The sequence below is a fragment of the Microchirus variegatus genome (assembly GCF_963457635.1).
Source record: "Microchirus variegatus genome assembly, chromosome: 17".
In the NCBI taxonomy this organism is placed as follows: Eukaryota; Metazoa; Chordata; class Actinopteri; order Pleuronectiformes; family Soleidae; genus Microchirus; species Microchirus variegatus.
In genome coordinates this window covers 11200657-11225736 of record NC_139818.1, presented here as the reverse complement: position 1 = coordinate 11225736, position 25080 = coordinate 11200657, and the positions used below count along the sequence as shown (strand labels likewise).

General features: G+C 41.6%; 1 protein-coding gene across 3 annotated transcripts in view; it reads right to left on the bottom strand.

Moving 5' to 3' along the window:
• The window catches only part of adkb (adenosine kinase b), a 131004-nt gene that overhangs the window by 32622 nt on the left and 73302 nt on the right, over positions 1 to 25080 (bottom strand). For all 3 annotated transcript variants that reach the window (XM_083904024.1, XM_083904025.1, XM_083904026.1), the window contains exon 7: positions 7852 to 8022. In XM_083904024.1, the coding sequence (XP_083760150.1) occupies positions 7852 to 8022 (171 nt within the window). The remainder of the gene's footprint in view (positions 1 to 7851; positions 8023 to 25080) is intronic.

The window sequence follows — 25080 nt, the reverse complement described above, 5'->3', positions numbered from 1 at the left end:
TGGCCTGTGAGGCCTTGTGAATAAACACATGGAGGTTAATGTCTCATATTTTTTTGCCCGCTCTCTGCAGACAACCTTGACAGGAGAGGAGCGAGATGGAAGAGCCTAAAAGGAAAGCTGTTTCAGTAACACGCTAATCTAGCTCTTACATCTCTTTGTTTTAGGCAGGGAGACAGATATTCTCCCCAAGCTACAGTCAAGAGGCACATCCCGAGTCCGCGAGTCCACAGTGGGTGAGCTGTCGAGGGAAAACTCAATCTCCCATTCATATTATCTATATGTAACATGGTGTGCGTTACTAGTCGACACTGTAATATTCAGAGGATTTAGTATTCAATATTTTTTGCACATTTTGGTCCATTCTCGCTGCCTGTAGAATTGACGTGCGTTACGTTAGAGACGCCGTGTTGTGTCCAATGAACACTGTCTATTCTACAGGTAGGTCACGGTGAATGTTGCTCCTATAAATTAGATTGCATTTCATTGCGTAAAATGCTGTTTAAACTCACTGTGGGATTCAGGTTGCGTTCTCCGTGTTGTTGAACTGTGAGACGGGAGGGTATATTTTGTATAACGAGTTCTGTACACTTTATTATGATTTACGCTAGCTGATGTGCTACGTTCAAAGTACGCGGTCTATTCTACAGTGCATGCTGTTGATGCTACTGAGATTGTGCTGAGGAGAATGAACGCTCTTGTCACCATCAAAGATCAACGTTTCTGCCTCCCGTGGTTCGTTTTGCGAGACTTCCCCCGCCGGCAACATTAATAACACCTAAACACAACGCAGAGTAGCGGCAGGCGGAGTGGCTGCGGGAGAGTGTGCGTTATACATATACATACATACATGTTTATTAGGGCTGTCAATCTTAACGGGTTAATATTTTGCGATTAACACAGCCAAGATTAACGCGATAAAATCATTTAACGCTGTTTACTTCTGGTGTGCGTTGAACTCTGACATAAAAGCTGGAAATTATCCGCACAAAACAGTCACTGGCCTGCAGTCAGTCAGACAGAGAGACTGAAGATGGAGTGAGAGTGTTGGGCGGAAGGTTGCATTTTAAGAAGCTGAGCAACGGAACCATCGATAAACCAAAAGTTGCCTGGGTGTCACTGACTGGAAGTTGCGATTCTTTACCTTGACTATCAAAAAAACAGATGCACAACTAATTGCTGAGACCTGGAATGTAAGTGACAAACGAACCTCTCTAGGCACCGATAGTGCCCATAATATGCTGGCAGCTGCCCGGCGACTTCCACTTGGACACCTATGCTGCGTGGATGACTGTGCTTTCGCTCTCTCGGTCTCACTTTATCATGACAAATGTGAATGTCTGAGTTTCTAAGGACATGGCATGAAGTGAACACATGTTCTAGTTGCATACAGAATGGCAGTCATCCATGTTTCAAGATAATCTGGTTGGCACTTGATAGGCCTGAGCTTATCGGCCTGAGTCTCTTTGAAACTTTTAATTGTGATTAATCGAGATTAACACATTTTAAAATGTGAGATTAATAAGTTAATTAATTAAATATATATAAATATACACACACACACACATATATATATATATTATGGTACATGCACACACCCTAAGGGGAATGCGGGATATGAATTGGCCATCACGACACATACTAGCAACATAGAGCACGCACTTCCACAGTCCTGCACGTGTCACAGAGGCGATAAACAGCTGGGGGCCTCAGCACAGAGATAAGGCTTCCTAGCAGTCCACCAAACAAACAAAGACAAATGACAAATCTGTGGAGGTGTTAAGAAATGACACTATATTGTCCATGTATCTCCTCCGCCTGACTGTTTTCCCAACCATATAAACACACAGACATACTGTATATATATATACATGTATATAGCTATACACTTCAGCCTGTCCTGGAAAAATCATTAGAGTCCCCACTACCCCACACACACACACACACGCACACTGCATGCAGATGTTGAAAAACAGGGCTGAAAGCCAAAACGCCTGAGGGGCTTTTCATGACAATAACCTTCTGTAGAACTGCTTGTATCCCTCCACCTAGATCATGGAGAGTTGCTGAAGGATGGATGGGGAAAATAGGCGCGATAACCACACAAAATATTCAGCAAGGAACATTGACACAAAGTACAGAGGAGGGAGAAATCCGTGTCATTTTGCTCTCATGGCCTGGAGAGATGGTGGGCTAAATGCTCTTTCAAAACAGCTTGAACATTGAAATGATGATGGCTGCTTTTACCTCAGCAAAGCACATTAATACATAGCTGAATGCCATTTCCACTTTTGTTAAATGGATCACCTATTGAGTATTCAATTACAATGGCTGTCTCTCGTTTGGAAGACAGGCCCGGGACCCATATAAATAAGCTCCCTCTGAGTGCAGAGCTGCAGAACACATTGGACAGCAATGGAAGGCATGTGGAGCCTCTGTATGGGGGTGGTATATAATGTTAATGGCAGAAGAGTGAAGAGGTTGTTGGGTATTGGCTGTGGGGCAAAAACACTCCTCATCTGCGGGATCATTTTTTTTTAAGGAAGCACATTTTTAAAGCATTTAGCTCAGATTAAAAAAAAGAGCCCAGGCTTATGAAATGATCTGAACGAGGAAAGCCATGGATCCTAGCTTTAAAAAACATCAGTCAGGGTGATTAATTCAGTCTTGATTAATTGTTCCATTTGTCTGTGATACGTCTAAAATTCCACAAGACAAATCTGCCAGTAATGGTCCAATCATTTCCCCCCCCCATAGTGTGGTTTATCTTTTATGCTCAAATAGCAAAAGCAAATTGTGGCTAATTTTATCGTTGAATCCACTGGCATGTGGTTTTTCCAGCAGTAATGATTCCCTCATTCAGGCCTAATTAACTGTGGCCATTAAACGGAGGGAAATGTAATGCCCTGGGTTCCATGTCAGGTAGTCAAAAGGAGGACAGCACAGGAGGACTCAATTAGACCTGTGCTGCTGTCACTGGGTTATCACACGACGTGTTTGCCAATTAAAGTGAAGTAGCCTCTGATGTCTCTGTGCCTCCGCTGGCACCATCTCAGAGGCTCTGGCAACGCAGGAGCAACGTCCCTATCCTCACAACCACCACCACCCCAGACAGACACGACACTATTCCCCAAAAAGGCAGTAATTACAGGATGGATAGAAGACTGTTATATAAGTGCAAAGTTGCTGATAGACCAGGCAGGGACTGCTGATGCCAGGTTTCAAACAAGTACCAGCAGGATCAAGTTACAGCAGAATTATCCAGGGTGGACTCGGAGTCAGAAACAGAGACACATTTCAACAGCAGATGCAGGCAAAAAAAAAAAAAAAAAAGTGAGTGAATGAGGAAGCAGAGGCTATTGGCATCTTTGCTGTTGCTGTTATGGAATTTCAAACAATCAACAGTGAACAACAAAGCCCCTGGTAACATTTTGAAGCATAAATTATTCTGACTTCAACAAGCCATCCAGAACAAGAATAAATGATGACAAGCGTATATTAAAAAGCAAGCACTGTAACTACCAAAGATGACCAATCCCACCAAAAGTGAAAGACATGCAGTTCAAAATGTTTAAACAATGTTTATCCAGCTGCTGATACCCTGTGGAAAAGATTAAAATTTTGAGGTAGATGTATGTGGATTTTGTTTAAAAACCCCCGAAACCACTGAACATTTATTTTTCCTCATGTCAAGTCACAACACAGTTTTGGAAAAATACTGACAACCGACTGAACTTTGGAAGAGATGCTGCCTCCTTTGATAGTTTTCAGGTTTTAAATTTCATGGAAAGTCTATCAAGTGTAATGTCACAGATAGTATCGTGTTATTGGGCAAACATCGGAGTCATAAAAACAAATGAAAGAACCGTAAACTCTCCATGTTCTCTTTTAAAAATGTGCTGGAGATACAGCTACTTGCGATCTATTGAGACAATTTCCAAAAACAATCCGCGTCTCCACAGACCACATGAAAACACGATCGAGTCTCTGCCTATTTAAATGTCCTTGCCCTATCTTCAATGTAGTTAATGTATTTTGTGTTCTGTGATCCCAGTTGTGATGGACATTGCAGAGCTTATATCTTAAAAACTGTAATATTGCCTGAAATTATTAGAATTCACTTAAATAACATGAGCTCCTACAGCTGCTTTTAGCATATTTCCACCAGTGTGAGTGGCTCTGAATCGTGACTCAGTAAGAGTGGGAGAGGAAGACCGAGACAGGCAGACACATTAGCCTTTCCTGATGGCACATTCTGCAGGGCTATAAGAGTCAGCCTGCATGATCCTGACTGTCACTGACTTGTTATGAAAGCATGGGGGGGCTGAGGATGATCCATCACTTTGGGGGGGGGTGGAAATCGGGGCGAGAGGAGGGTCGGTGGAATGGATGAGCGTGGGCGAGGCAGCCCTGTTGCCTGTCACTCACCAAGCACCGCTGCATGACCGCCAACCTTGTCTGTGCACAATGGGAGGTCTAAGGCTTGACTGTATGAGCAGTCATTTCCCAACTCCCTCTTCCAGCAAAGAGGAAGACCAAAAGGTTTCAAAACACACTGGACAGGCCTTATTCCTGTGTCGACCCTGGAAGACCTCACTGCTTGTGCTGGCTGACTGGTGAATATCTGCCCTGTTTCCCAATGAATCTCTTATTTTAGGCAGACCAAGCCGCATTCAGTTACGGAGAGAACAAGCTCTGACAGAGTCTCCCGATGATAATCTCCTTCAACAAACATACATTGCAATTATCCGGAGTCATTAAACTGTAATGACTGGAGGTGTGAGCAAACGTCTTACGCAAACAGTTACAGTGCCACCCACCCGAAAATACAGAACGCTGGCAAAATGTACAACGTGAGTTAGGAGACAGACTTGTTCCTCACAGCAATTAGGGAGCGAGGGAGAGGTGCATATGTAAAAGGGAGGTCTTATGTTGGGGGAGTAAAGAAAGGGGGAAACAGCTGAAGTCAGCAACAGCAATAAATCCTCAAATGCTGAGCAGTTTATTCCAGTTCTGTCCTGGTCTGTGGACCCAATCGCTACCTAAAGACGGGGCTCTGTTTAGTAGCTTTAGCAGAGGGGAGGCCAACTCAGTCCAGTGAGCGTGCGCTCCCCTCCCCCCTTCGGAAAGTGCAGTTTGTCCACGCAGTGCCTGCGAGCCAAGCGCAGCCGACCTGTTAGAGGATACTTCCCAGCAGCCCCATGGTCTGTGACCACAGCTTGACCTCCAACCAGCCACTCACTTTCTCAGAGCTGAGAGAAATCGATAGATTAACCGGCATGAAACGGTGACATGATTGAGATGAATGATTACTTGGCTAATTCTTATTCATCTCTTTATGTCTCTGTGATAAGTGAGAAGTTAAATTGATACTGAGGAGAAACAGAGAGCAATGAGTGGAATCTAACAGTGGACCTGGCAGTTTAATTTTGCATTAAACGAGGGAAGGGAATATCCTTTTAAACTGGAAAGCACTCAAAGAGAACGCACCTTCACTGAGCAGTGGATTTAATAAATATTCAGAAAAAAATGACTAATTATTATCGCTTGTATGAGGATTAATTTATATTAATTTCAAACACTTGATGAAATAATAATTTTTGTTAGTGCATCTTTATTGATTCATCCAGTTATGATCAGGTGACAGCGATCTGTTTCCACTGAGTGGAACGGTTCAATACAGCACAGTAAAGTACAGTAGGTACAGTCCCAAAATAATGGTTTCCAAGGAGCTAGACCCACGACATTCAGCTGATTGGGGAACAGAAGTGCGTATGACCAATGGTTCTTCAGGCTATTCTCATATAAAACTTAACGTCTTACTGAGACAAACGGCCACAAGCCAAGCAGAAAAAACCAAGCTGCTAGATGACCTCTGTTGTTGTCCGTTGTGTTGTGTTTGATGTTGTTGGTCGTTGTCTGTGCACTGGTACAATGTCAAAGTACGTATTTTCTGAGCAAGCCTGACTGAGGGCTTTACCGTTCCAAAACCATACCACACTTTAAACAGAGCCAATCTCAAGACTCCTTCTTCACTCATTTCCTGCTACACCAATGCTGCCTCACGTTGCTGTCGCTGACAAAACATTTCCACCACCACCACCCCAGCATCGACTTTTCTAGATCAGAGTCTCAAAGAGGCTCAAAGTTTAAAATACTTTTCAATGTTTTGCTTGGGCTCTTTGGGGCTCTTTGGCTTATCATGCTGCTTGGTCAATCCATGCAGCATCTACAGAGCAGAGCCAGATCAGTGCCAAACTACAGTTCCATTTGTTGCAATAAATGATTCAACTATGACAAAAGTGTTCCTGACAGTAAAGTTTATGAAATATGTTCTGCAAATTCTTTGGCTGACCCTCTCTGTCCACAGTCACTATAGCATAACACAAGAGTGCTTCACCACTTCGAGGATTGACTCTGCGGATACGATCAGGAAAACCCCCGACAAAACAAGATAATATTTACGTGGTTCAGGTTTTCAATCCACAAATGACATGATAATGCAATTTTTGGCATCAGGGAACTTAATTATTAGTGTTTCTGTGTAGTAATAATAATGATAATAATTATAATAATAACACAACTTGCAACTTGCATATGGTTGGATAAGGGGCAATCTCACTCTGAAACTTGGATTAACTTAGCTCTTAACCCTGCTTTATTCCCTTTCAGTAACTACTGAACTGCAACCTGAACTTATCTCCTCGCTTCATCCCTGACTTAAGTGACGCGTCCAGCGCTAATGGAACACACACTTCATGCTGGTATTTCTATCAAACACAAAGGGAAACTCGCAAACCCACAACAAGACCGAGTCACGTATACACAGGTGCAGTCACGCTGGTTTCACGTTGACGAATGAAGCATGAGAGACGGGTGTACAGTTGCCGAGCAAAAATTACATTAATAATGTAACTATTAAGTGGATGTTTGCATCCACCGACAAAGGGATATTGATGAGGGATGGACGTTTGAGCTCAGGCAGAAACAGGGAGGCAAGGAGATTAAAGTCTGACGTGAAGATGGGACAAAGATTAGCCTGCTATGCTAAGAATCAAGTCTTTGTTGTGCAAACATATATACAAAATAAAAAACTGTCCATCATTCATTTCTCCCATCAACAACCCCATCGTCACCTTACCCTCACAGCAAGCTCACATGTGCCTCATATTAAAATGATGGTGCTGATGGGGGCATGGATGTCAATGCAGCAGGTCCTAAAGTGATGGTGATGGGATGTCTGCCCTGTCGGCCATTGTTGGGCGCACTTTGTCTGACAAAAACAATTGGCAACGGAGAGAACAACCTTGTCCAAGAGCTCTGGTTCGGGGCTAAACTCGTATGTGTGATTGATCGGCGAGTAGCTGTGTTAGAATATTCACCTAATGTGATTTGACTGGCCAAAGCTCTTGCTGCCTCTCAGGATGCCGTTCGGTAAAGCTGCTTCATTTGAAGTAAATAAGAGGTGTTTCAGTCTGTGTGAGTTCATCGTGACAGAGAGGAAACACTGCATTGAGATTTAGTTAATAAGGTTATATTAATAAAAATTTGAAAAACAGCAGGGAAGCCACACAGAATAATAATGACCCTGATGATTTGTTTTCCCATAAAGGTCATGGGAGAACAAATGACCACTGTAGTTCAGTCAGTAGCAGTCAAAATATATTAAGCTTGTCAGGGATCAAAGTCACGAGGATACATTTTCAGGGACACTGACTCTCAACACAATAGATGGTAATATACTGATTATTGATTTATCAAATAAGTTGCTGTTGAATGCAAACATAGACAATACACACATACTGAACACCTTTATCAGAACCATGTGTGAGCAAATGTCCGAGTGTCTCTTACCGTCTCATTGCCAAACAGGATGTCCACATAAGGCATGACATTCATCAAGTGCTTTTTGAAGAACTGGCTGATGAAAGGTGCTGAGAGGTTCAGGCAGAAGATTTTGTTGTTGTCTGAAGCGTGCTTCGCCACTTTGAGGATCGACTCCGGGGACACGGTCAGGAAAAACCCCTAGGAAACAAGATAATAATATTTACTTTGTTCAAGTTTTCAGTCGTTTCACTGACGTCAGCTGAATCACACAAATTAATCTGTACAGTACTGCTGTATAGGCTATATTATCTGTGGACTGAACTACAGGCCCCTGTGGACTAAGAACACTTTAAACTGCTAATTTGTGGGTTCTGGATTCTGACAGGGCAATTTTAGTTTGACAAGACTTGGTATTACTGAAATAAAACAGGAGCCAAAATGATAGAAAAAAAAAGCAGCAGTAGGGCTTAAACATTTATCGTCAGTATTTTCTTAGAATATACACAGAGCAACAAAGAGGAGGAAAAAGGGGCAGAAAAAAATTCATCCTTGACAAAGCCCATGGCTGGGCTCCAAGGCTCGTACTGGAGGAAGCAACGTGCACATATCCAATGATAGGGTGAACAAAAGTCTCGTCTGGACTCTCCTTACTTGGAAACAAGAGAGGCAGGTCCACTCATTGTGTGAATGAATACAAATCAGGTAAGAAAACACCTTTGTGTTTCAGGTGGAAACCTGAAGCGAGACTCTCCTGCAAGCCACACAAAAACACTCCTCCTTTGATACTGATCTCCTTAACCTTGTTTTTCAGCAACAAGCTGCTCTGTAAAACCACTGTGTCACAATAGGGGCAAAATGAAGGGGGGCAACCCAGCACAGTGATACATTTAATCTGGGTGAAAAGCTTCCATTGTGGGCTACAGTGCAGTTCTCATTAAAGCACTATGACATTTGCAGCAATGGAGGGGTGACTGCTTTGAAAAAGAAAAGGGTATAATAGCAAGGAGGTTACCATGTCATCTGTAGGGATGTTAATGATTAACCGGCCATCAGCTGCAAAGAATTTAACAGATGCTAAATGTATTTTTTTAATTAACTCACCATGTCTTTTTTCCTTTCTTTTGGCTTGTCATGTCTCTGGACCACACATGCATTGTGATTAAATTTTATACGAGCATATAAACCAAAGTTTGTAACATAATTAGAGGGGAAAGAGGTCAAAGCGGAAGGAAGCAAAAGTGAGACGTGATGAAGTCGCCCCTGAGCTGCACCTTTGTCGGAGCATAGTGCCACTACACTACAGCGGTGACTCGGGTGGAGGACAGTGCGGCTGCAGCCATGGTGCTTCCCATTGGGGACAACTACTTTTCAAGTGCATCAAACAGCAGTGAAACAGAGGTTGCACCCCTCTGGATGTAACTCCCCTTGACTGGTGGAAAGCAAACAAGCCACGATTCCCAAGGTTGACAAGGCAAAGTTTGAAACTTGGACTGGAACAATTAAAGGATATGACATCACTATCAGAGAAACCTTTGCCTTACTCGGTGTATACCAAGGATACGTGGGCTAGCTAATTATATTTGTCTGAAAACTATCACATACAGCTTTACAATAATATGTACTTTAATATGTTCTTGCTTTACGGAGGCCACCATTCTGTTGTTCTACAGCAGCTGAAAGGACAAGCCAGCCAGAGCATGTGTATTTTAAAGCTAAAGTTTACTATGCAAACAAAGAAGAATGACAGCATTTCAGGTATGTGAAGGCCACCGTAGTCGCTTGATAAGCTTGGTAAAGGGAAGGGTGAGCAGATGCTGTTGTCTGTTACAATCTACAGTCTATAATTCTTACACATTGGACCTGAACAAAATTACAGGCAATGTGCAAACCCTAGTTGTCAGTCAAATGTATGTCACAGCACAGCTATGCATGGGAATTATTTTTGGTACATTCTTGGTGTCATTCACTCTCTGACAGACGTTGTAGTTGTTCTGCAGTTCTGTGTAACTTTTGTTTTTTTGAAAATGTCTTTAAATCAAGACCCAAGTCAGGGCCTGCAGTTGCTGTGTCACCGTGCCATCTGTTACAGACGGGAAAGGTGTTTTCAATAGGTCTGGGAGCACAGAAGGAACTCACTGTGGGCTAATGGCCCATCACTGACACTGACATTTTTCTTTTGCGGCATGCCAACATGTCAGGGGAAGGGGAGATTGTTTTCTGACACAAATGGTCTTTTTTTTGGTAGTTGAAAATAAACTGTCATGGTAACTGTAATGTTAACGCTGATCAAAGACCTGCGGCTCGATCAAATATCCTGAGGGGTTTTGAACTTTAAAAGCCATGCCACAGCTTCTCTAATCACACAGTGGCTCTGTGTAATTTACTTCTAACCTCAGTACCACTGCCAGAGCCTTCACAAATTGCTCAGAACTCAATGCTGACATACATTAACTGATTTTTGGATGAATTATATCCATGCAACACTGAAATAGCACTATCCTATTATATTTAATTGGCATTTCAGCACTCAAGTGTGTCTGATTTTGATTTGAGGTGATGATGTATGGATGTCACAACCAGGAACCACACGGCTTCCTAGGTGAAACACTTTGCAGAAGAAGGCAAACAAATCCAGAGGGTGAGGCCAAGTTTGGTCAAGGAATTAATAAGGCAAAAATACTGGGATGGGACTCTTGTCACAAGGATCAAAGATGAACGGGCAGAGAGAGGAGGGTAAACACAGATTAAATACCAAAGAAGAGAAGGAGAGGGGAAGATAATTAGAGTTAGGTGCAATACGTCTGGGTGGGGCAGACAAGAAGGAACCACACAAGGGCAGGAAGTTTCAGGGAGTGGTAAGAGGCACCAAAAAAAAAAAAAGGGAATACTGCAATAAAAACAAACAAACAAAAAGATGGAAATGGTCATGATCTGGAAAACATACTGAATCTAATCAGAGGGATAATGCGTTATAATTCTTCTAAAATGAAAAATAATTAGGGAATGGGTTGATATGGTACTCAAGATTGGTATAGCTCTAAAATATCACTCAATTGGATACTGATAAAAGAAGTCAAGTTATTTAAAGCGGAACTAGACCGGAAGTTCCTATTATCGCTGTTTTTTTTGGTGTGTATCTGCGTCATTAGCTTGTTTATGAAGCCTGACGGTTCGAAACAAACAGTTCAGCCATTGCTGAGAACGTTGTGTTTTATTGTAATCTCGGGGCTCAACGAGATCACTGAAAATCCCGTGATAGTTACGGGATAGCATCGGTTCTCCTGAACAACCGATCGTCCTCCTCCGGGCGGTAGTCCGGGCACATCCGGTTACGTACATTGAACCGCAGAAGAAAATAACGTCCGTTGTGGAGGTGTTTCACGAGGAACAGTGTCTTCTGACTCTGGGTCTGACTCCAGGTCAAAGTCATAAAAGGGACTGCGGCGGGGAGACGTGACGAAGCTATTTTTAAACACTGTTAAAACAATGTTTTGATAATGAGGAGCAGTGCATCCGCCGTTCCAGAGGGGGGCGCTGCGCTTCTGAGTACGGATGTGCTGGATAGTACCGGCCAATCACAAGACTCTGTCTCCTGGGGGTGAAAGTTCACTCTGAAACATCGCGGCTGAAAAACACTGTCAGAAAAGAGGATTTCTATCGGCTAGTTTACAGAAACTAGGAGGTTTATGACCATAAAAACAAGTTAATATATGTAAGTTGACCTCCATAACTAACATTTATGTGCAACAGGACCACTCTGTGTGACCTTTAATAAAGGTAAAATAATGTATAAGACTCAAAGTTGTTATATTCAGTATCAGACAAAAACTTTGATAATAAACCATATTGAACTAAAATGAACCAAGAGAGACAAAGAATTGCATCATTAAATTGCACGCTAGTCAATAGGACTCAGCACTATGAATCAGTGTTTAACCCAGAAGTGATGGTTCAAGAATTATCTCTGAACATCTGGTGAAAAATAACCAATTTGATTCGCAGAATATATCAATTTTAAGGACCAATAATCCACTTACAAGATCTTTCCCCCTGTGTTAAAGTCAAACTAATGCTGCAGGAACCTTGTTCACAGAATTTATACAGGCCATTTTTTTTCCCACCAGGCTCCAAATGTTGTGACTCCTGTGGCTTGAGGGAAAAGAAAAAAGGGCTCAGTTTGAGCCATGTGAAATTCCACTTCCCATCAGAACTCTCTGTCAACTACGAAACAGGAGAAGTTAAGTCTTTAGTGCTGTGGCGCAGATCATGTATCAAGAATACCAGCTCTAGTTTCCCAGGTGTCAGAGAGCCTTGTGAAGTGGGGTGGACTATCACGTTTCCAGGTCAAGATGATCAAAGCCGTGGGTACACTTCGCACAATTTCCATCCAGCCAAAACATTCAATAAAGCTTTCAGAAATGCATTTTCCTGGCAGACAATAGTGTGGAGCGATGCTTGGCTATGTCAAGTAGTAATTTGAGGGGAGAGTTGGAAGAGCAGAGCATCCATTTTCAATGTTTACCCTAAAAAGTGGAATGACTTCCACTTTACTCACACAAAGAAAATGTCTAAATGCTACTCTGAGGCTAAATTAGTGGCAATCTCACCATAAAGCTCCTAACTACACAGCAACAACACACTATCACACCTTCCCTGCTTTGTATCAGTGTTACCTCAGGGGCTGCTCACATCTGAAAAGCTAGGTGTGATGGATGACATGGTGTCACTGGGCTTAAAATAAAAGTGGACATCTGAAGGGTAAAAATGATCTATTTTGGGAAGGGCATTTTCATTTGCACCAGCAGTAGAGGTGGTCATGGAACAAAGAAATGGCCTTTTTTTTTTTTTAGGTCTATTTTAATTCTGCAGGGATAAGGGGGAGTGTTCAAAGCATTGTGTCATGGAGGTTTGGTTTGACATGTCCCATTATCAAAGAATGATGGAGGGATTTTACACCATCATCACCTTCACAACAAAAGTCACAATGAAAACTGAATCACACTAATTGTCATTTAATCTCCGAAACTTAGTCAATGGCAGACAGATACAGGTGAGTATCTACCGCCATTTAAAAAGAAAATTACCACACAACTAAACTACAATTACTCTGTGACAATATTGTTGATTTCACCATATTGGGAGAACAAAAGAGTCTCAGTGCCATCAATACAGCATCCTCATCTGCCAGGAAAAAGAAAACCGTTTGCTTCCCTCCCACTTGAGAAAAGAAGTGAAAACTACAGAGAACATCATCCAGTGCCTCTACCTGTCAAGTAAAACCAAAACAACAGACAACAGAGAACAGCGCATGGATGTAAGAAAGAGAAGCATTTTGGTTTCTCTGTGTCAAGGAAAGTTGATGACCGAATAAAAAAGCCCAAGGATGTAGACCATTGCATTCTTTTGAAATATCACAATAAATGTCTTCATGTGGACCTGATACAGATGTGTTATCATATCAGGGAATTTTGATACCATTACATCCCCTTCATACATAAATAAATGTCTGCCGAGCAGCAGAGCAAAAGCAAAACATCCAAAAGACGTCCGCCGGACGGCAGACCACAGTGCGAGACCAGTTCGACATCAAACATCAGAAGATTGTTGCATTGATGTCTCACTGTGCCGAAAGCCACACAATTGGTATCATCGCCCTCATTTACTCAAAAGCACCACAAGAATTTACACACTCCTGTTGTGTATCTGTAGATATGTAAATAAGTCACGTCATTTTGGTTCAGATAATACATTCCTTCAGTTTAGTCGTGTTGGGAGTCAAGGTTCTTCAATCAGGACGTAAAACAGAGTGAATATTCAACATAAAGGTATGGTGGTCAAAACTCTAATGTACTCTAATGGTTACTGTACTGTAAATCAATGGGATTGATGTTCAGTGTCAAGGTAACCATCTACTAACAGGTGTGTGATGATAATGGCCATCATACACCAAAAGTGAATGAATGAAGTCACTTTCTGACAAAAACTTGGCAGAAAATCTCTGAAGGACTTCTAAAGTTGGGGACACACTACAAGATTTTTTGCCCGATCTTACCCACAATTCACAGTTGGGCATTGTCTGTACCAGTCAGCACCAGTTGGGGACAGTCTGCATGGCTAGTTGGCAAAGAAATCCGAAGACTCAAATCAGTAAGTGTGAATTTTTGGAGCCGAGTCTGAGCAGATTACTGGCCCAACTGCAAACACATGTTGCCAACAGCCAATAAAAAGAGTAGGCTGTACACAGAAAATAGCATCAGAAGACTCGCCTGAGGTGGCGCTGCATCAAGAATTACTGAAGGAGAAGACAAGAATGAACAAGAAAACTCGATAATCTATTGGTTAATGCAGGACAACTTTTGTGTCTGTCACATAAGAGCAAAATATGGAGCTGAATCCAATCCTATCGGTCTTATAGTATTCGGTCATACTACATACACCTGGCTATCGTTCTAGACGCGCACATGTTTTGGTTGTGTTCACCCACAATGCCCTGTGTTGTAGCCCGCTTCCTGCGTTTGGTTGACTTGATGCGAACCAAGACCCATATTTTTAGGCGGACCAGAGTTTGCTTCTTTGTTGCGCATCAGAGTTTGGATGCACGTTCACACCTCCACAAACGAACCGGACTTTCCGGGCAAACAAACTACGGTTTTATTAAGAAGGGCTGGTGTGAATGCACCTTAAGGCGACAGGTAGTAGCAGGAGTATCAAAACTACAATGTTTGTTTCCCCGTTAAACTGGCGCTCTTAGACATTGTTGTTAAATGTGTGATACCCAGTCCTCATACGTTAGTTAGTGTGCAACCCAAGTCTTTTCAAAATCGGTAATGACTGTGAAAGTCACGTAGTGTGTCCCTCGTGAGTCTTTGAGGCAGCATCTAATAGTGATGACGGTGAACGTTGTGTAGTGTGTCCCTTGAGCTTATCTTGAGACGTTATACCTAGTAGTGACATCTGCAGACATTTGCATTCACACATACAGTGGACAATCTAATGAGCACCTCTGGAGTTCATGGCATGTTTGTGGCAGATATATTAATTTTGATACATTTTTTTGTGCTACTGTCTATTGTGTTTTGTTGTGCGATTACTCCTCAAAGGCAGGATTTTTTTTATTTCATCTTCTCATCATTACCAGAAGCAGCACTAATCCATCCCCTTGTGTGTTGTTGTTTACGTGCTATTATCAGTCTGAATGCAACCAAAACCAATTGCAACTGATGAATTCATGGATTCACGCTTTTCCCTGTTTTGGTTCGATCTCTCTGCCTGGCTCGAGTCCACTAATGGGTTTTACTTAACCTTTGCTCGGCTCTCTGCCTCTGCTGAAAAGTAGAAGCATTTATGCAATAACTGCTTTTGGACAATGTATAATATCACACCACTAGATTACAAACCACATAATTGCTCTGATGCATCATTTAAGGTTTCTGAATGCTCCACTCCACATTTGTTTCTTACCCAGCAAAGAACAGCACATCCTTTTTTGGTGCAAAGTATGGGGAAATTTAATTGGGTGGAGGAGTAATGTGATTGTAAGTTTAGACCCTTAAGGACCCGAGTCAGATAAGAAAAACCTTCTATCAGCACAAAATTGGAGAAACCTCAGGGGAGAGACATGCATGAGATAGATACAACTTGAAGAGAGTAGAGAAGCAATGGCAGAGTTACAATGAGGAGAATAAAAAGCATAATACAGGCAAAAAGTATACATTTTAAAGTAACAAAGACAAAAAGTAGATAATGTACAATTTTGCAAAGCGACTATGTTTCAAATCCAGACTTTTGTTTGCTCTAGGTATACATTCCTCTCTGTTAGGAAAGCCCAGAGCACAAACCATCAGTGTTTCAAAGCCTTTCAAAAACCACCCAGGCCATGCTATCCCTGTCATTACCATAGACAGCCCCCCATCATGCTCTCTGGTGCACAGGGTTCATTACACAGAATTAGATGTCACACAGATCAGAGCGCGTGTGATGCCACACACTGCTCTCCTCGTCAGTTATCTCTGTAAAGCACCGTTGCGAGGTGGATCGATAGCTGAGGTTTGGAGCTTCATTAGCTCAGTATGACTCCATCTCCATCAAGACAACTCTGGCACGCCACGCTAGAGTAGCGAGATATATTTTACTCCGCAATCCTGAAGGTCCTGCTGTTTTACACACAAACACACAGGGACAAACAAGACCTTCACACATGATGGGGGATGATGGGGGGGGGGGGGGGGGTGTTGCGGGAATCTGTGTCAGTCTCTGGCTCGATAAACAGCAGAAAGAAAGAGGACAAACAAGCAGAGGTAAGTGATTAATGGTGTCACAAAGTGCCTCGAGACGAGGAAAAAAAGATTACAAGGATGAAAAGACCTCATTTATGGCTTTTTACTTGAAGTGAAAATGTGCAAAAAAAGCAACAGGGTTTTTCACAATTCTAATGATGTTTTGTTTGCAGTAAAAAAAAAAGTTAGTTTGATTTAGAAAAAAAAGGTTTAATTAAACCAAGAGAGAATATGAATGTGTATGACAACCACGCAACATGATTCAGCAGTCCCTGCACTTGGATGTTTGGGATGTTTGATCTGACTGCGAGGCGTTTCAACTGCACTGATAAGCATCTGCCTTCTCTTCTACTCGCTTCCATTAAGAATAATGTTCTGGTGAAGCTTATCAGATATCTAGGAATTCATCCACTTCTTCTGAGGGAGCTGGAGGGAAGCCAAGTGGACTGGAAACACTGAGGGAGGGTCGTGCTTTTAAAGGCCACTTGAAGATGAGGAAAAGGGGCTATCATGTCAGCCCGGATCTCCAGGGCGACATAAATGTGCCACAAACGCAGGATTTAACAACCAGACAGAGACATTACTTACTACATGCTGCAGCATTTATTTATAAATCATTTTCTCTGGTTTGAATACTATCTGATTTTTAAGTTAGCAGATATTTCCACCCTGAAGTCAGGAAGGTCTCCTGTTGTGTACTTTTGAAATATATAGAAGCGGCTCGAAGGTCGCGGTGTAAACCACACATACCTGGCCAAGGTCATCTTAATGAGCGTGGATAAAACAAGGCATTAGAGCCAACCACAGAACACTTAAGGGGAGTGTGTGTCACACTACCTGCCTGCAATTTGTACAACCATCAGAGAGCATAATTACATTAACCTTAGATGCCTCCACTCTGTGAAGTAGAGGATGAAAGAGGGGAGAAAAAAAATAGAAAAACTCCAGGTTTTGCTGGAATTACAACACTGGTAAAATTTGTTTGATTTGAGTGTTATCTCACTAAAAAAGTAATTTGAGATCAGCTCCCGGGGTCTTTTCAAATGGCTGCTGTTCACTCTCCTGTTAAGCTCTACAGTTTCAAAAATCTGTTGGCCAGGGGAAGAGGCCAGCCATGAGCGGGAGAGCTGGATGCCAAGGAATGTACTTAAGATCTAAAACAGACAAGATTTAAAGCCAAGAGCATTTAAATGCCAATACTAATCCACAAAATAATTCACCGCAGAGCACAAACCGACTCTCTCTTACAGATACCATATGTACCTCTGTGAAGAGATGAAACGCCAAAATGATGCCAGAAGAGGTGCTTTCTTCTCTTAAAACTGTGTTATCTTGGTAATGATAAAGAAAACCATACCTCTCCCTCTCTCTGTGTGTGTGCATGTAGTAAAGCAAGTCTGTCTTTTTACTCTCTGTGGTCTCTGATGTTGTGCTTGCCTCCATCTTTGGGAGATTAGCCCAGAACAAACTATTTGGTTTGCAGGGAGTTAAAATTTGCTAATGCACACACTCTCAAGTGTCCTTGTCTGCCACACTGCACTTAATTAGCATTTTAGTGCGAGCAGTTCTCTCTCCTTCAGTGCCTCTGAAGGGGAAACATCACTCTGACACACAGAAAATACACACACACGTGCACTTTTGGAGTCAAGTTGATCTCCCGTAGTTTCTTACACGGTCTGAGAACAGGATGGGAAATGGAAAGGGGAGTTTGTGGGGGTCGATGGAAAAACGGGATAAAAGTCTGCGATGTGAAAACAGATGTCGGGGGCCTCAGAGTTGTCTCTTCTCAACTGGCTTGAAAGAGCGGATTAATATATGGGTCAGATGTATAAAGCAGAGGTTCAGTGTCAGAGTGTCGACACTGCAGAGGGGTTTCCAGTTTCAGTGACTCGAAGGTTGTGCACAGACAGAAACCAAATCTCCACAGACATTCCTGCTGCTGGGAAGTGAACATTTCCAAATGTGGCACTCTGTAGATGTAAATGAATTAGTGCACTTAACTTGAACACCAAAATGAGGAGCCATGGAGACAATCTTGCACTGTTCGCACGCAGTCTCTCTGGTGAAAGCTCGCGCACTAGGTTGGAAAATTACAGGTAATTGCTGAAGCCATTGAATCCAGTTTGGTTTTGGTTGAAAGACTAAAATAACAAAGCTCTGATTGCTGAAAAGACAAGGGCAGGGAGCTCAGAGGCCCTGTTGCTAAGAGTTAATTTGATACATATTTCTCCCCCTTGAAATGTCTGAGGTACTGGCAAGAGACGGTGAAAAAAAGAGACTGAGAGGGAGGGTGAGACCCCCGCTCTGTCTGCAAATACCATCCATCTGCCATATTACATTTAACCAGCATGAGAAGCTAAGGGAGCGCCCTTGCACAATATTGTGTGAAGCCTGTCAAACTCAATGCAGGAGCATGGTGCCCACTGCTCAGAGTAGAGGACATGGGGCTGCTTAAATTTAGCCTAATAATAACTTCAGACTGTGTGTGTGCGTGCGCTCCGTACCAGCAAAAATAGTTGAACATGTGGCAGGAGGAAGAACTTTTAATAATTCACACCTGCTGATAATAAAATTCATCTCATTTAAACCGTTATACGACGGGCGCTTGGACGAAAATAGCAACAGCTTTTTTTGCCTAATCACCAAAATAAGACTCGAGAGAAGTGAAGAAAGTAAAAGGTTGCTGCAGCTTTGAAGAGCGCAAACAAATATATAACTTCTGCTAAACAAGCAAACAAGCAAAGTGCTGTTGTAGGTTTCCATGATTTCATCTTTTATATGAATCCTTTGGCAATTCCATTTATTATTTCACAATTCATGATTGAAAGGGCTTCTCCGGGGGATTTTCTCGAGCTCTATAATGCTGCTGTGTGAAAAGAGCAGACAGAGTGACTGCAGGAATAGCTGAAATCCTTGTTGCTGGGTTCAGCTCAAAAATATATTGGACACCTACACTTCCCATACTCCAACAGAACAATGTCTTTTCATTAAAGGCAAAGTCAGCAATGTTGGCCAATGTTAACGTTTGATCTCAACAGCCAAAATAAATGAACCCCTCCCTTCGTTGCTCTTTCAGAAGATCCAGCCACGACATTCATGAATAACAGAGGAATGATCACATTATCTCCTCTGAGATGAGAACAGGTGGTATTTGCACGATTAGATAAGATAGGAGAGATAATATATGTACAATTACATATAGCAATAGTTTTCAAACTGTGGTATGTGTACCATCAGTGGTACGTGTTACTTGGAGGAAATACTATTCTACTGTATAATAGGGTATGTGATCGCAGTAGAGCTGAGGAATTTTGACTGAGAGTGCATAAATAATGATAACAATTCAACTTTTCTCTCGCTTCATCTTAACCTAATTTCACTATTGTGTGTGAAGTGAGGAAAAGGAGGATGATTTGAGAACAAATTATCTGATTGGGAATAAATCTGCCTCCTGCAAAAATCTTCAGCTCGACCTATTTAGACCACTGTATTTTAACGTTGGCAATAACAGTGCAACTTCAAGAGTTTTCTCAGGTGGTATAACAAGTTTGAGAACCACTGGCATATATGATTAAAGACCATTCCCTGCTGTTTCTGGTCTGGAAGCTTCCATCTTGCTCTTACGTTTCCCATAAACAGAGTTTATTCAGTGCTCGCACAGAACAAACAGCTTGAAGCTTTGAGTAGAATTTCACCAACAACAAAAACGTACTGCACCTTTAAAGCTCCATTGCATAATTGTGGTGAATTCTTTCATTCTTTTGTTGTTGTTGATGAAGTTATTATTCATGACTTCATGAGCAGAAACATGATTTGTATGCGGTGTTCTTCATCTGAAATAGTTTTTAAACTTGTCATGGGTGCTTCCCTGTGTTCTCAGTCATGTGGAGCTGATAATCGGCATTGTGTGAACTCATTTGACAGCGGTTTGAACGTAAAAGACATTTGTTTGTATTTAAAAGTTACGCACTACAGCTCCAAACCCTGCCTGCTAGGTTAATGCCCATGACTTTGAAACCTGATTCCCCCAGTTTGTAACTGAGGCTCAGAGTTAATTTGTAGTCATAGACAAAGCTAAGCCTCTTTGAAAAGCTCCTCCAGCGTTATACAACTGTTTTCACAGTGTGGTGCTCCTCACCTCGCCTGGCCTCTCCATCTTAGATCTTGCTAAATATGTTAGTTTTAATGATTCATGTTGGATGCCTAACTCCTCGCTTTTCTGACCTTCAATTCAAATAGAAACACAGTTTATATATTGTATCTATATCATATCTTAAATAGATGTGTTTTTTTCCCCCATTTTATTAAATACAACCCTATAATGAAACAATAATCTAATCAAAATAATAATCATTTTAAATATCCGTTGATTTGTCAATAGTCACTTGTTCAGCCTGTTAAATGTCAGAGAACTACCTACAAATGTCTGACAACTTCCATGTGCGAAAGCTGACATTTTAAAATGTCATCGTTTTTTTTTTTACCACCACTTTACAAATCAGACAAATATTTCACGTTTTAACCTTCACAAATGGCTTTAGAATCACGGATGACTAATTTTCGATCAAAATAAACATTTTTTCCTTCCTTAGATTGACGCCTGCTAAGCTTGAAATCGTAAAATCACACAGCGCTGACACTGACACTTTCAGTGTCTCCAGACCTCAGTGACACAACATGGTGCTAACGCTCACCCCTCAGAGGAAAGAAAAAAGAAAAAAAAATCAATTGCCTGGAGTCAAGAAGTGTGAACTTTCATACCCTAAGTCCAATTTCCTTGAAAGTAGAGGTCCTAAATCAAATCAAGTCGAGCCAATGCACCGTGGAATTATGCAAAGAAACGACACTGCTATATAAAGTGACAAGTGGTAAGAAATACTGTCAAGGCAAGGAAACTTAAGACCTTGTTTATCCGCTCCATGTTCATCTTTGTTTATGGTCCGGTCAAGAGGGTGAAATCACAGATGACGCAAACGTTACATTCACCCTGCTACGTTTTTCAGATGAAAACATTATCTGCATCCAGATGAGTGTTTAAGCTCAGTTTCAGAAGTAAAACAAAACACCTACAGATGCATATCAAGTGACCATTAAAGTACGCGTTTCTGAGAGGATTACTGGCAAGAAACAACAACGGTGGAAAGTAAGAGCGAGAAAGTAATGGTGCTTTTCCATTATACAGTTCTAGCACTTCTCAACTCAACTCAAGTTTATTTTGCTTTTCCATTAGTGATAGTACCTGGTATCTGTTACTTTTTACTACCTGCTCTGATGAGGTTCCAAGCGAGCTGAGCGCAAATTAAATTATGATGTCAACAGACTGCCAGCCATCGATTGGTCAGAGAGTGACGTCACTGGAAGAGTCATGAGCGTGACGTTTGACACAAGAATCAAACTGGACAATGCGAACTGTAGATCAGTTAAAATGACTTAACAATCCTTAACATGCGTTAATTTCCAACTTTTAGCAAGAAAATGTCTGAAACCTCAATATTTAACAGAGGAGCCTGGTGTATTTAGCGACGATCGTGAGCCGAATCGCAACCCGTTGAGCTGTATTTTAGTTCAGTGACTGTATCAGACGGAGTCTGCGCTCCGGTCATGCAGGAAGTACTGAACTAATCTTTTTAATTCACTTATTCTAATGATTCAGTAAACAACTGCTTTGACCATCACTACTGAGGAGGTACTACAGCAATGGAAAACGACGTGCCTGATACCAAAAAAAAAAGTCTGGACACAGGGATCAAGCTTTATGCACAGGCTCCATTTCTTCTTCTCCATTTTTGTTGTGTTTCTATGGCAGCATGACAGCGCCATGTACAGGCCTGGCATATGTACTACAGTGTTTAGAGTAGGTTCTTGAAATGATGCCGTGTTTATGGAAAATGTTTTTAAGAATGAAATAGATTGTATGTTTCAGTGTGGATAAGGATTACATTTCTGAAATTGTGAGGCTCTAAGTGGCCAGGACAGTGTGGATGCTTCTATATTTGTAGAAACAAGAGTAAAATGGAGGTAGCCAAAGAGGAGGAGCCTATGTAGAAAAGATGCACTCAACACAAGGTGTACTATTCTCGTCAATGCAGTGCAAAATACCATTCAACGAGGAGTCTTTTGATGCTGTGGTGTTGTCAATGTTAGGAAAATGGGTCAGTCCATGCTAAAACTAAAAAAATGGAATTGCCTTTACAATTCACTGCTTGGTGAAGGAGTACTTCCCTACCTGTGCGTGGCTAATCACAGCTGATGGCAGTACATCAGCAGCACTTCAAAATCTTTCTGATCAAAAGCAAAAACGAAAAATAAAAAAAAACGACAGTCTGAAAGAAGCCGAAGGAGCTTTCAAGTTTTCAAGAGTGAATGCATGATAATACCATTAAAAGTTGGCCACCATTCTTGTGCTTAAAATCTGAGTTATTGTGAAAGTTATTGCTCTACGCTGGGCTAAACAGACAGTTTCCTCCCTCAAAAGCACTCAAATATTATTAGTGTAGTGTGCTAAGAGCTTCTCCCACATGGGAAAAGCATCTCAGGCTGAGATGGATATAATCACAGCCAGAAAATATGAGTCTGTCTTGAGCGTCAAACAAAAACCTAAAAATTCACTAAAATCAGATGTGGATGGTAGGCGTCAGGATTGTCTGCCAAAAGCACAAGTAACAGGGTGAAGAAATGTGTTACATGTTAAATTAAAATTGTGTGGAGGCATCAGCACTGTGCTTGCCTTTGATAATTCAGATTTATCATCCATAAAGTGTAAAAGATTACTTCTTATTGGGTTAAATGCTCCTTTTGGAATGATGGAGTAAAAGTAAAAAAGTGAAGAAAAATGAAGACTGGCTGATTTCAGGTTAAAGAAGCAGCAGCTCTGCCCCCAGAAGAGAAATGTTTCCATGGTAATACTCACGGAACACTTGTCCACAACGGACACAAACCAAAAGGATAACAAGGCTCATTCTGGGTGTTTTGCTACTAATAAGGCTTCTCTGTCCTCCACTTTTAAGAGTGTTCCCAAATGATCCTTTTGAGTTTTTAAGTAAACACTTAACTGCTCCAGGTGGAAATTCACAAAAAAAAGGTTAAAGAATCAATGGTTAGAAAATGTAAATTAAACCATAGAATGGATGCTGCTACAGGTGCATCTGCTTTGTAACCTATGAACACAACACATCACCTGCAACAGTGTTTGGACAAACTTCACCTAAAAAAAATAATAAAAAAATCAATAATTTAAGTTAATGAAGTGATTATACAAAGCCAAGAGTGTGTTCAGCTGCTGTTGGAAAATTAGTTAAAACAGGATTCAATTATTCTTTTCTTTAAATCTCTTCATTTCATATCCAACTGTGCGTCTAAAACTGTCAGTAAATCTCAATTTACCCAGCTGTCATAACAAATCTGCTCTGCCTACTATGCTCTGTGTGAGCAACCACAGAGATATGTGCAACTGCTGATGCCTGACATACACTCAGCAGCCACTTTATTAGGTACAGCCTTTAATTAAGCGGCGGGAGTGCCACTCAGTGTGATCTTGTGCTGCAACAGCCAGTCTTGTGCATTCACACCATGACTAACAACTGGTTATTTGAGCTGCTGCTACATGTATATCTGGTTGAATCAGTTCATTCTCCTCTGACCTCTGGCACCCACTAGGCATTTCGACCAGAGAACTGTTGAACACTGGATATATTCTCTTTTTTTTGGACCAATCTCTGGAAAATTGTGCAGGGAAATCCTGATTTTGAAATACTCAGAGCAGCCTGTACAATCATGTCATGTTCAAAAATACTTTTTTTTACATTTTCTTATTTTGATGCCCAGTTTCAACTTTAACTTCATGTCTACATGCATGCCTGAACACATTGAATCCATTAGATACTTGCATTAACATACACCCTGAAAAGGTTAATTTAAAGGGGACATATGCAAAATCATAATATTGTCCTCCTCAGTCTAAGTACAGTAGAAGAAAAATGCGATGTTGACCTCCACGCTCACTGGGACGTCACAATGCGCTACATCCCTGGAATTGTTGTCTCTCAGAGCTCCGCTTTGTCCGCAAAACACGCAAGAGTGCTGGCAAGGGCAGTGGTATCCGAAAACTGGAAGTCTGTAAAGTCTGCGAAAAGTTTTATTCTTGGCTCCACAGTGCAGCACAGAGTCCTACACAAATTTCCAGCCTCAGAGGATTTATCTGTCCAGTGGATACATGTTATATATGACAGCAATGCGCCTGCTAGAGCCTGCAAATGATAATTTTTCCAAATGCTAACTGCTGTTAGCTCCCAGTAGCCTCTGTCGCTGATGTAATTTCTTGTCCCTTGTTTTGTTTTATTTTTTTTAAGGTGGACCTAAAGAGATACTACTAAACCGAGCGTTCTGAACAGGGCTGTTTTGGCAGGGTGATTGAACTGCTGTGGTGCTTCATTCTTATGGTATTTTGACCAAAGCATGTCACAGACATGTTCATTAGGACACCAGGGAACTAGGTTAACTTGGAGAAATAGGATATAATATGTCCAATTTAATAAAGTGGTCAGTAAGTATCATAAGTCGGAACATTTAAATAATTTACTTCATCTCACTGGAGCAGCTAATGCACTGTATACTGGGCATTAAAGAGCTTAAACTGGCCTTGACTCTGTTTGTGATCACAATGGCTGAAAATGATCCATTCTTTGTGTGGATTTCAAACCTCTTTAGCCAAGACCACAGAGAAGACCGGTCCCCCCCCCCCCCCCCCCCCTCCCTCCTGCTACTTTGTTATGACGAGAGCCTCTAAGATGGACAGCGGCGTAATCCTCAGCCTCCACACCCACACAGTAATTTTTCTAAAAACTCAAAGTGCTTGAGATTTCTAAGTGGAGGAGCCGAACTGAAACACACAGGGTCTGGAGTGCTACACAGCAAATGTGTGAATCATCTCTTGATAAGTTCCGGATAATGCAGTACAATATGTACCAGTGTTTGATGACTG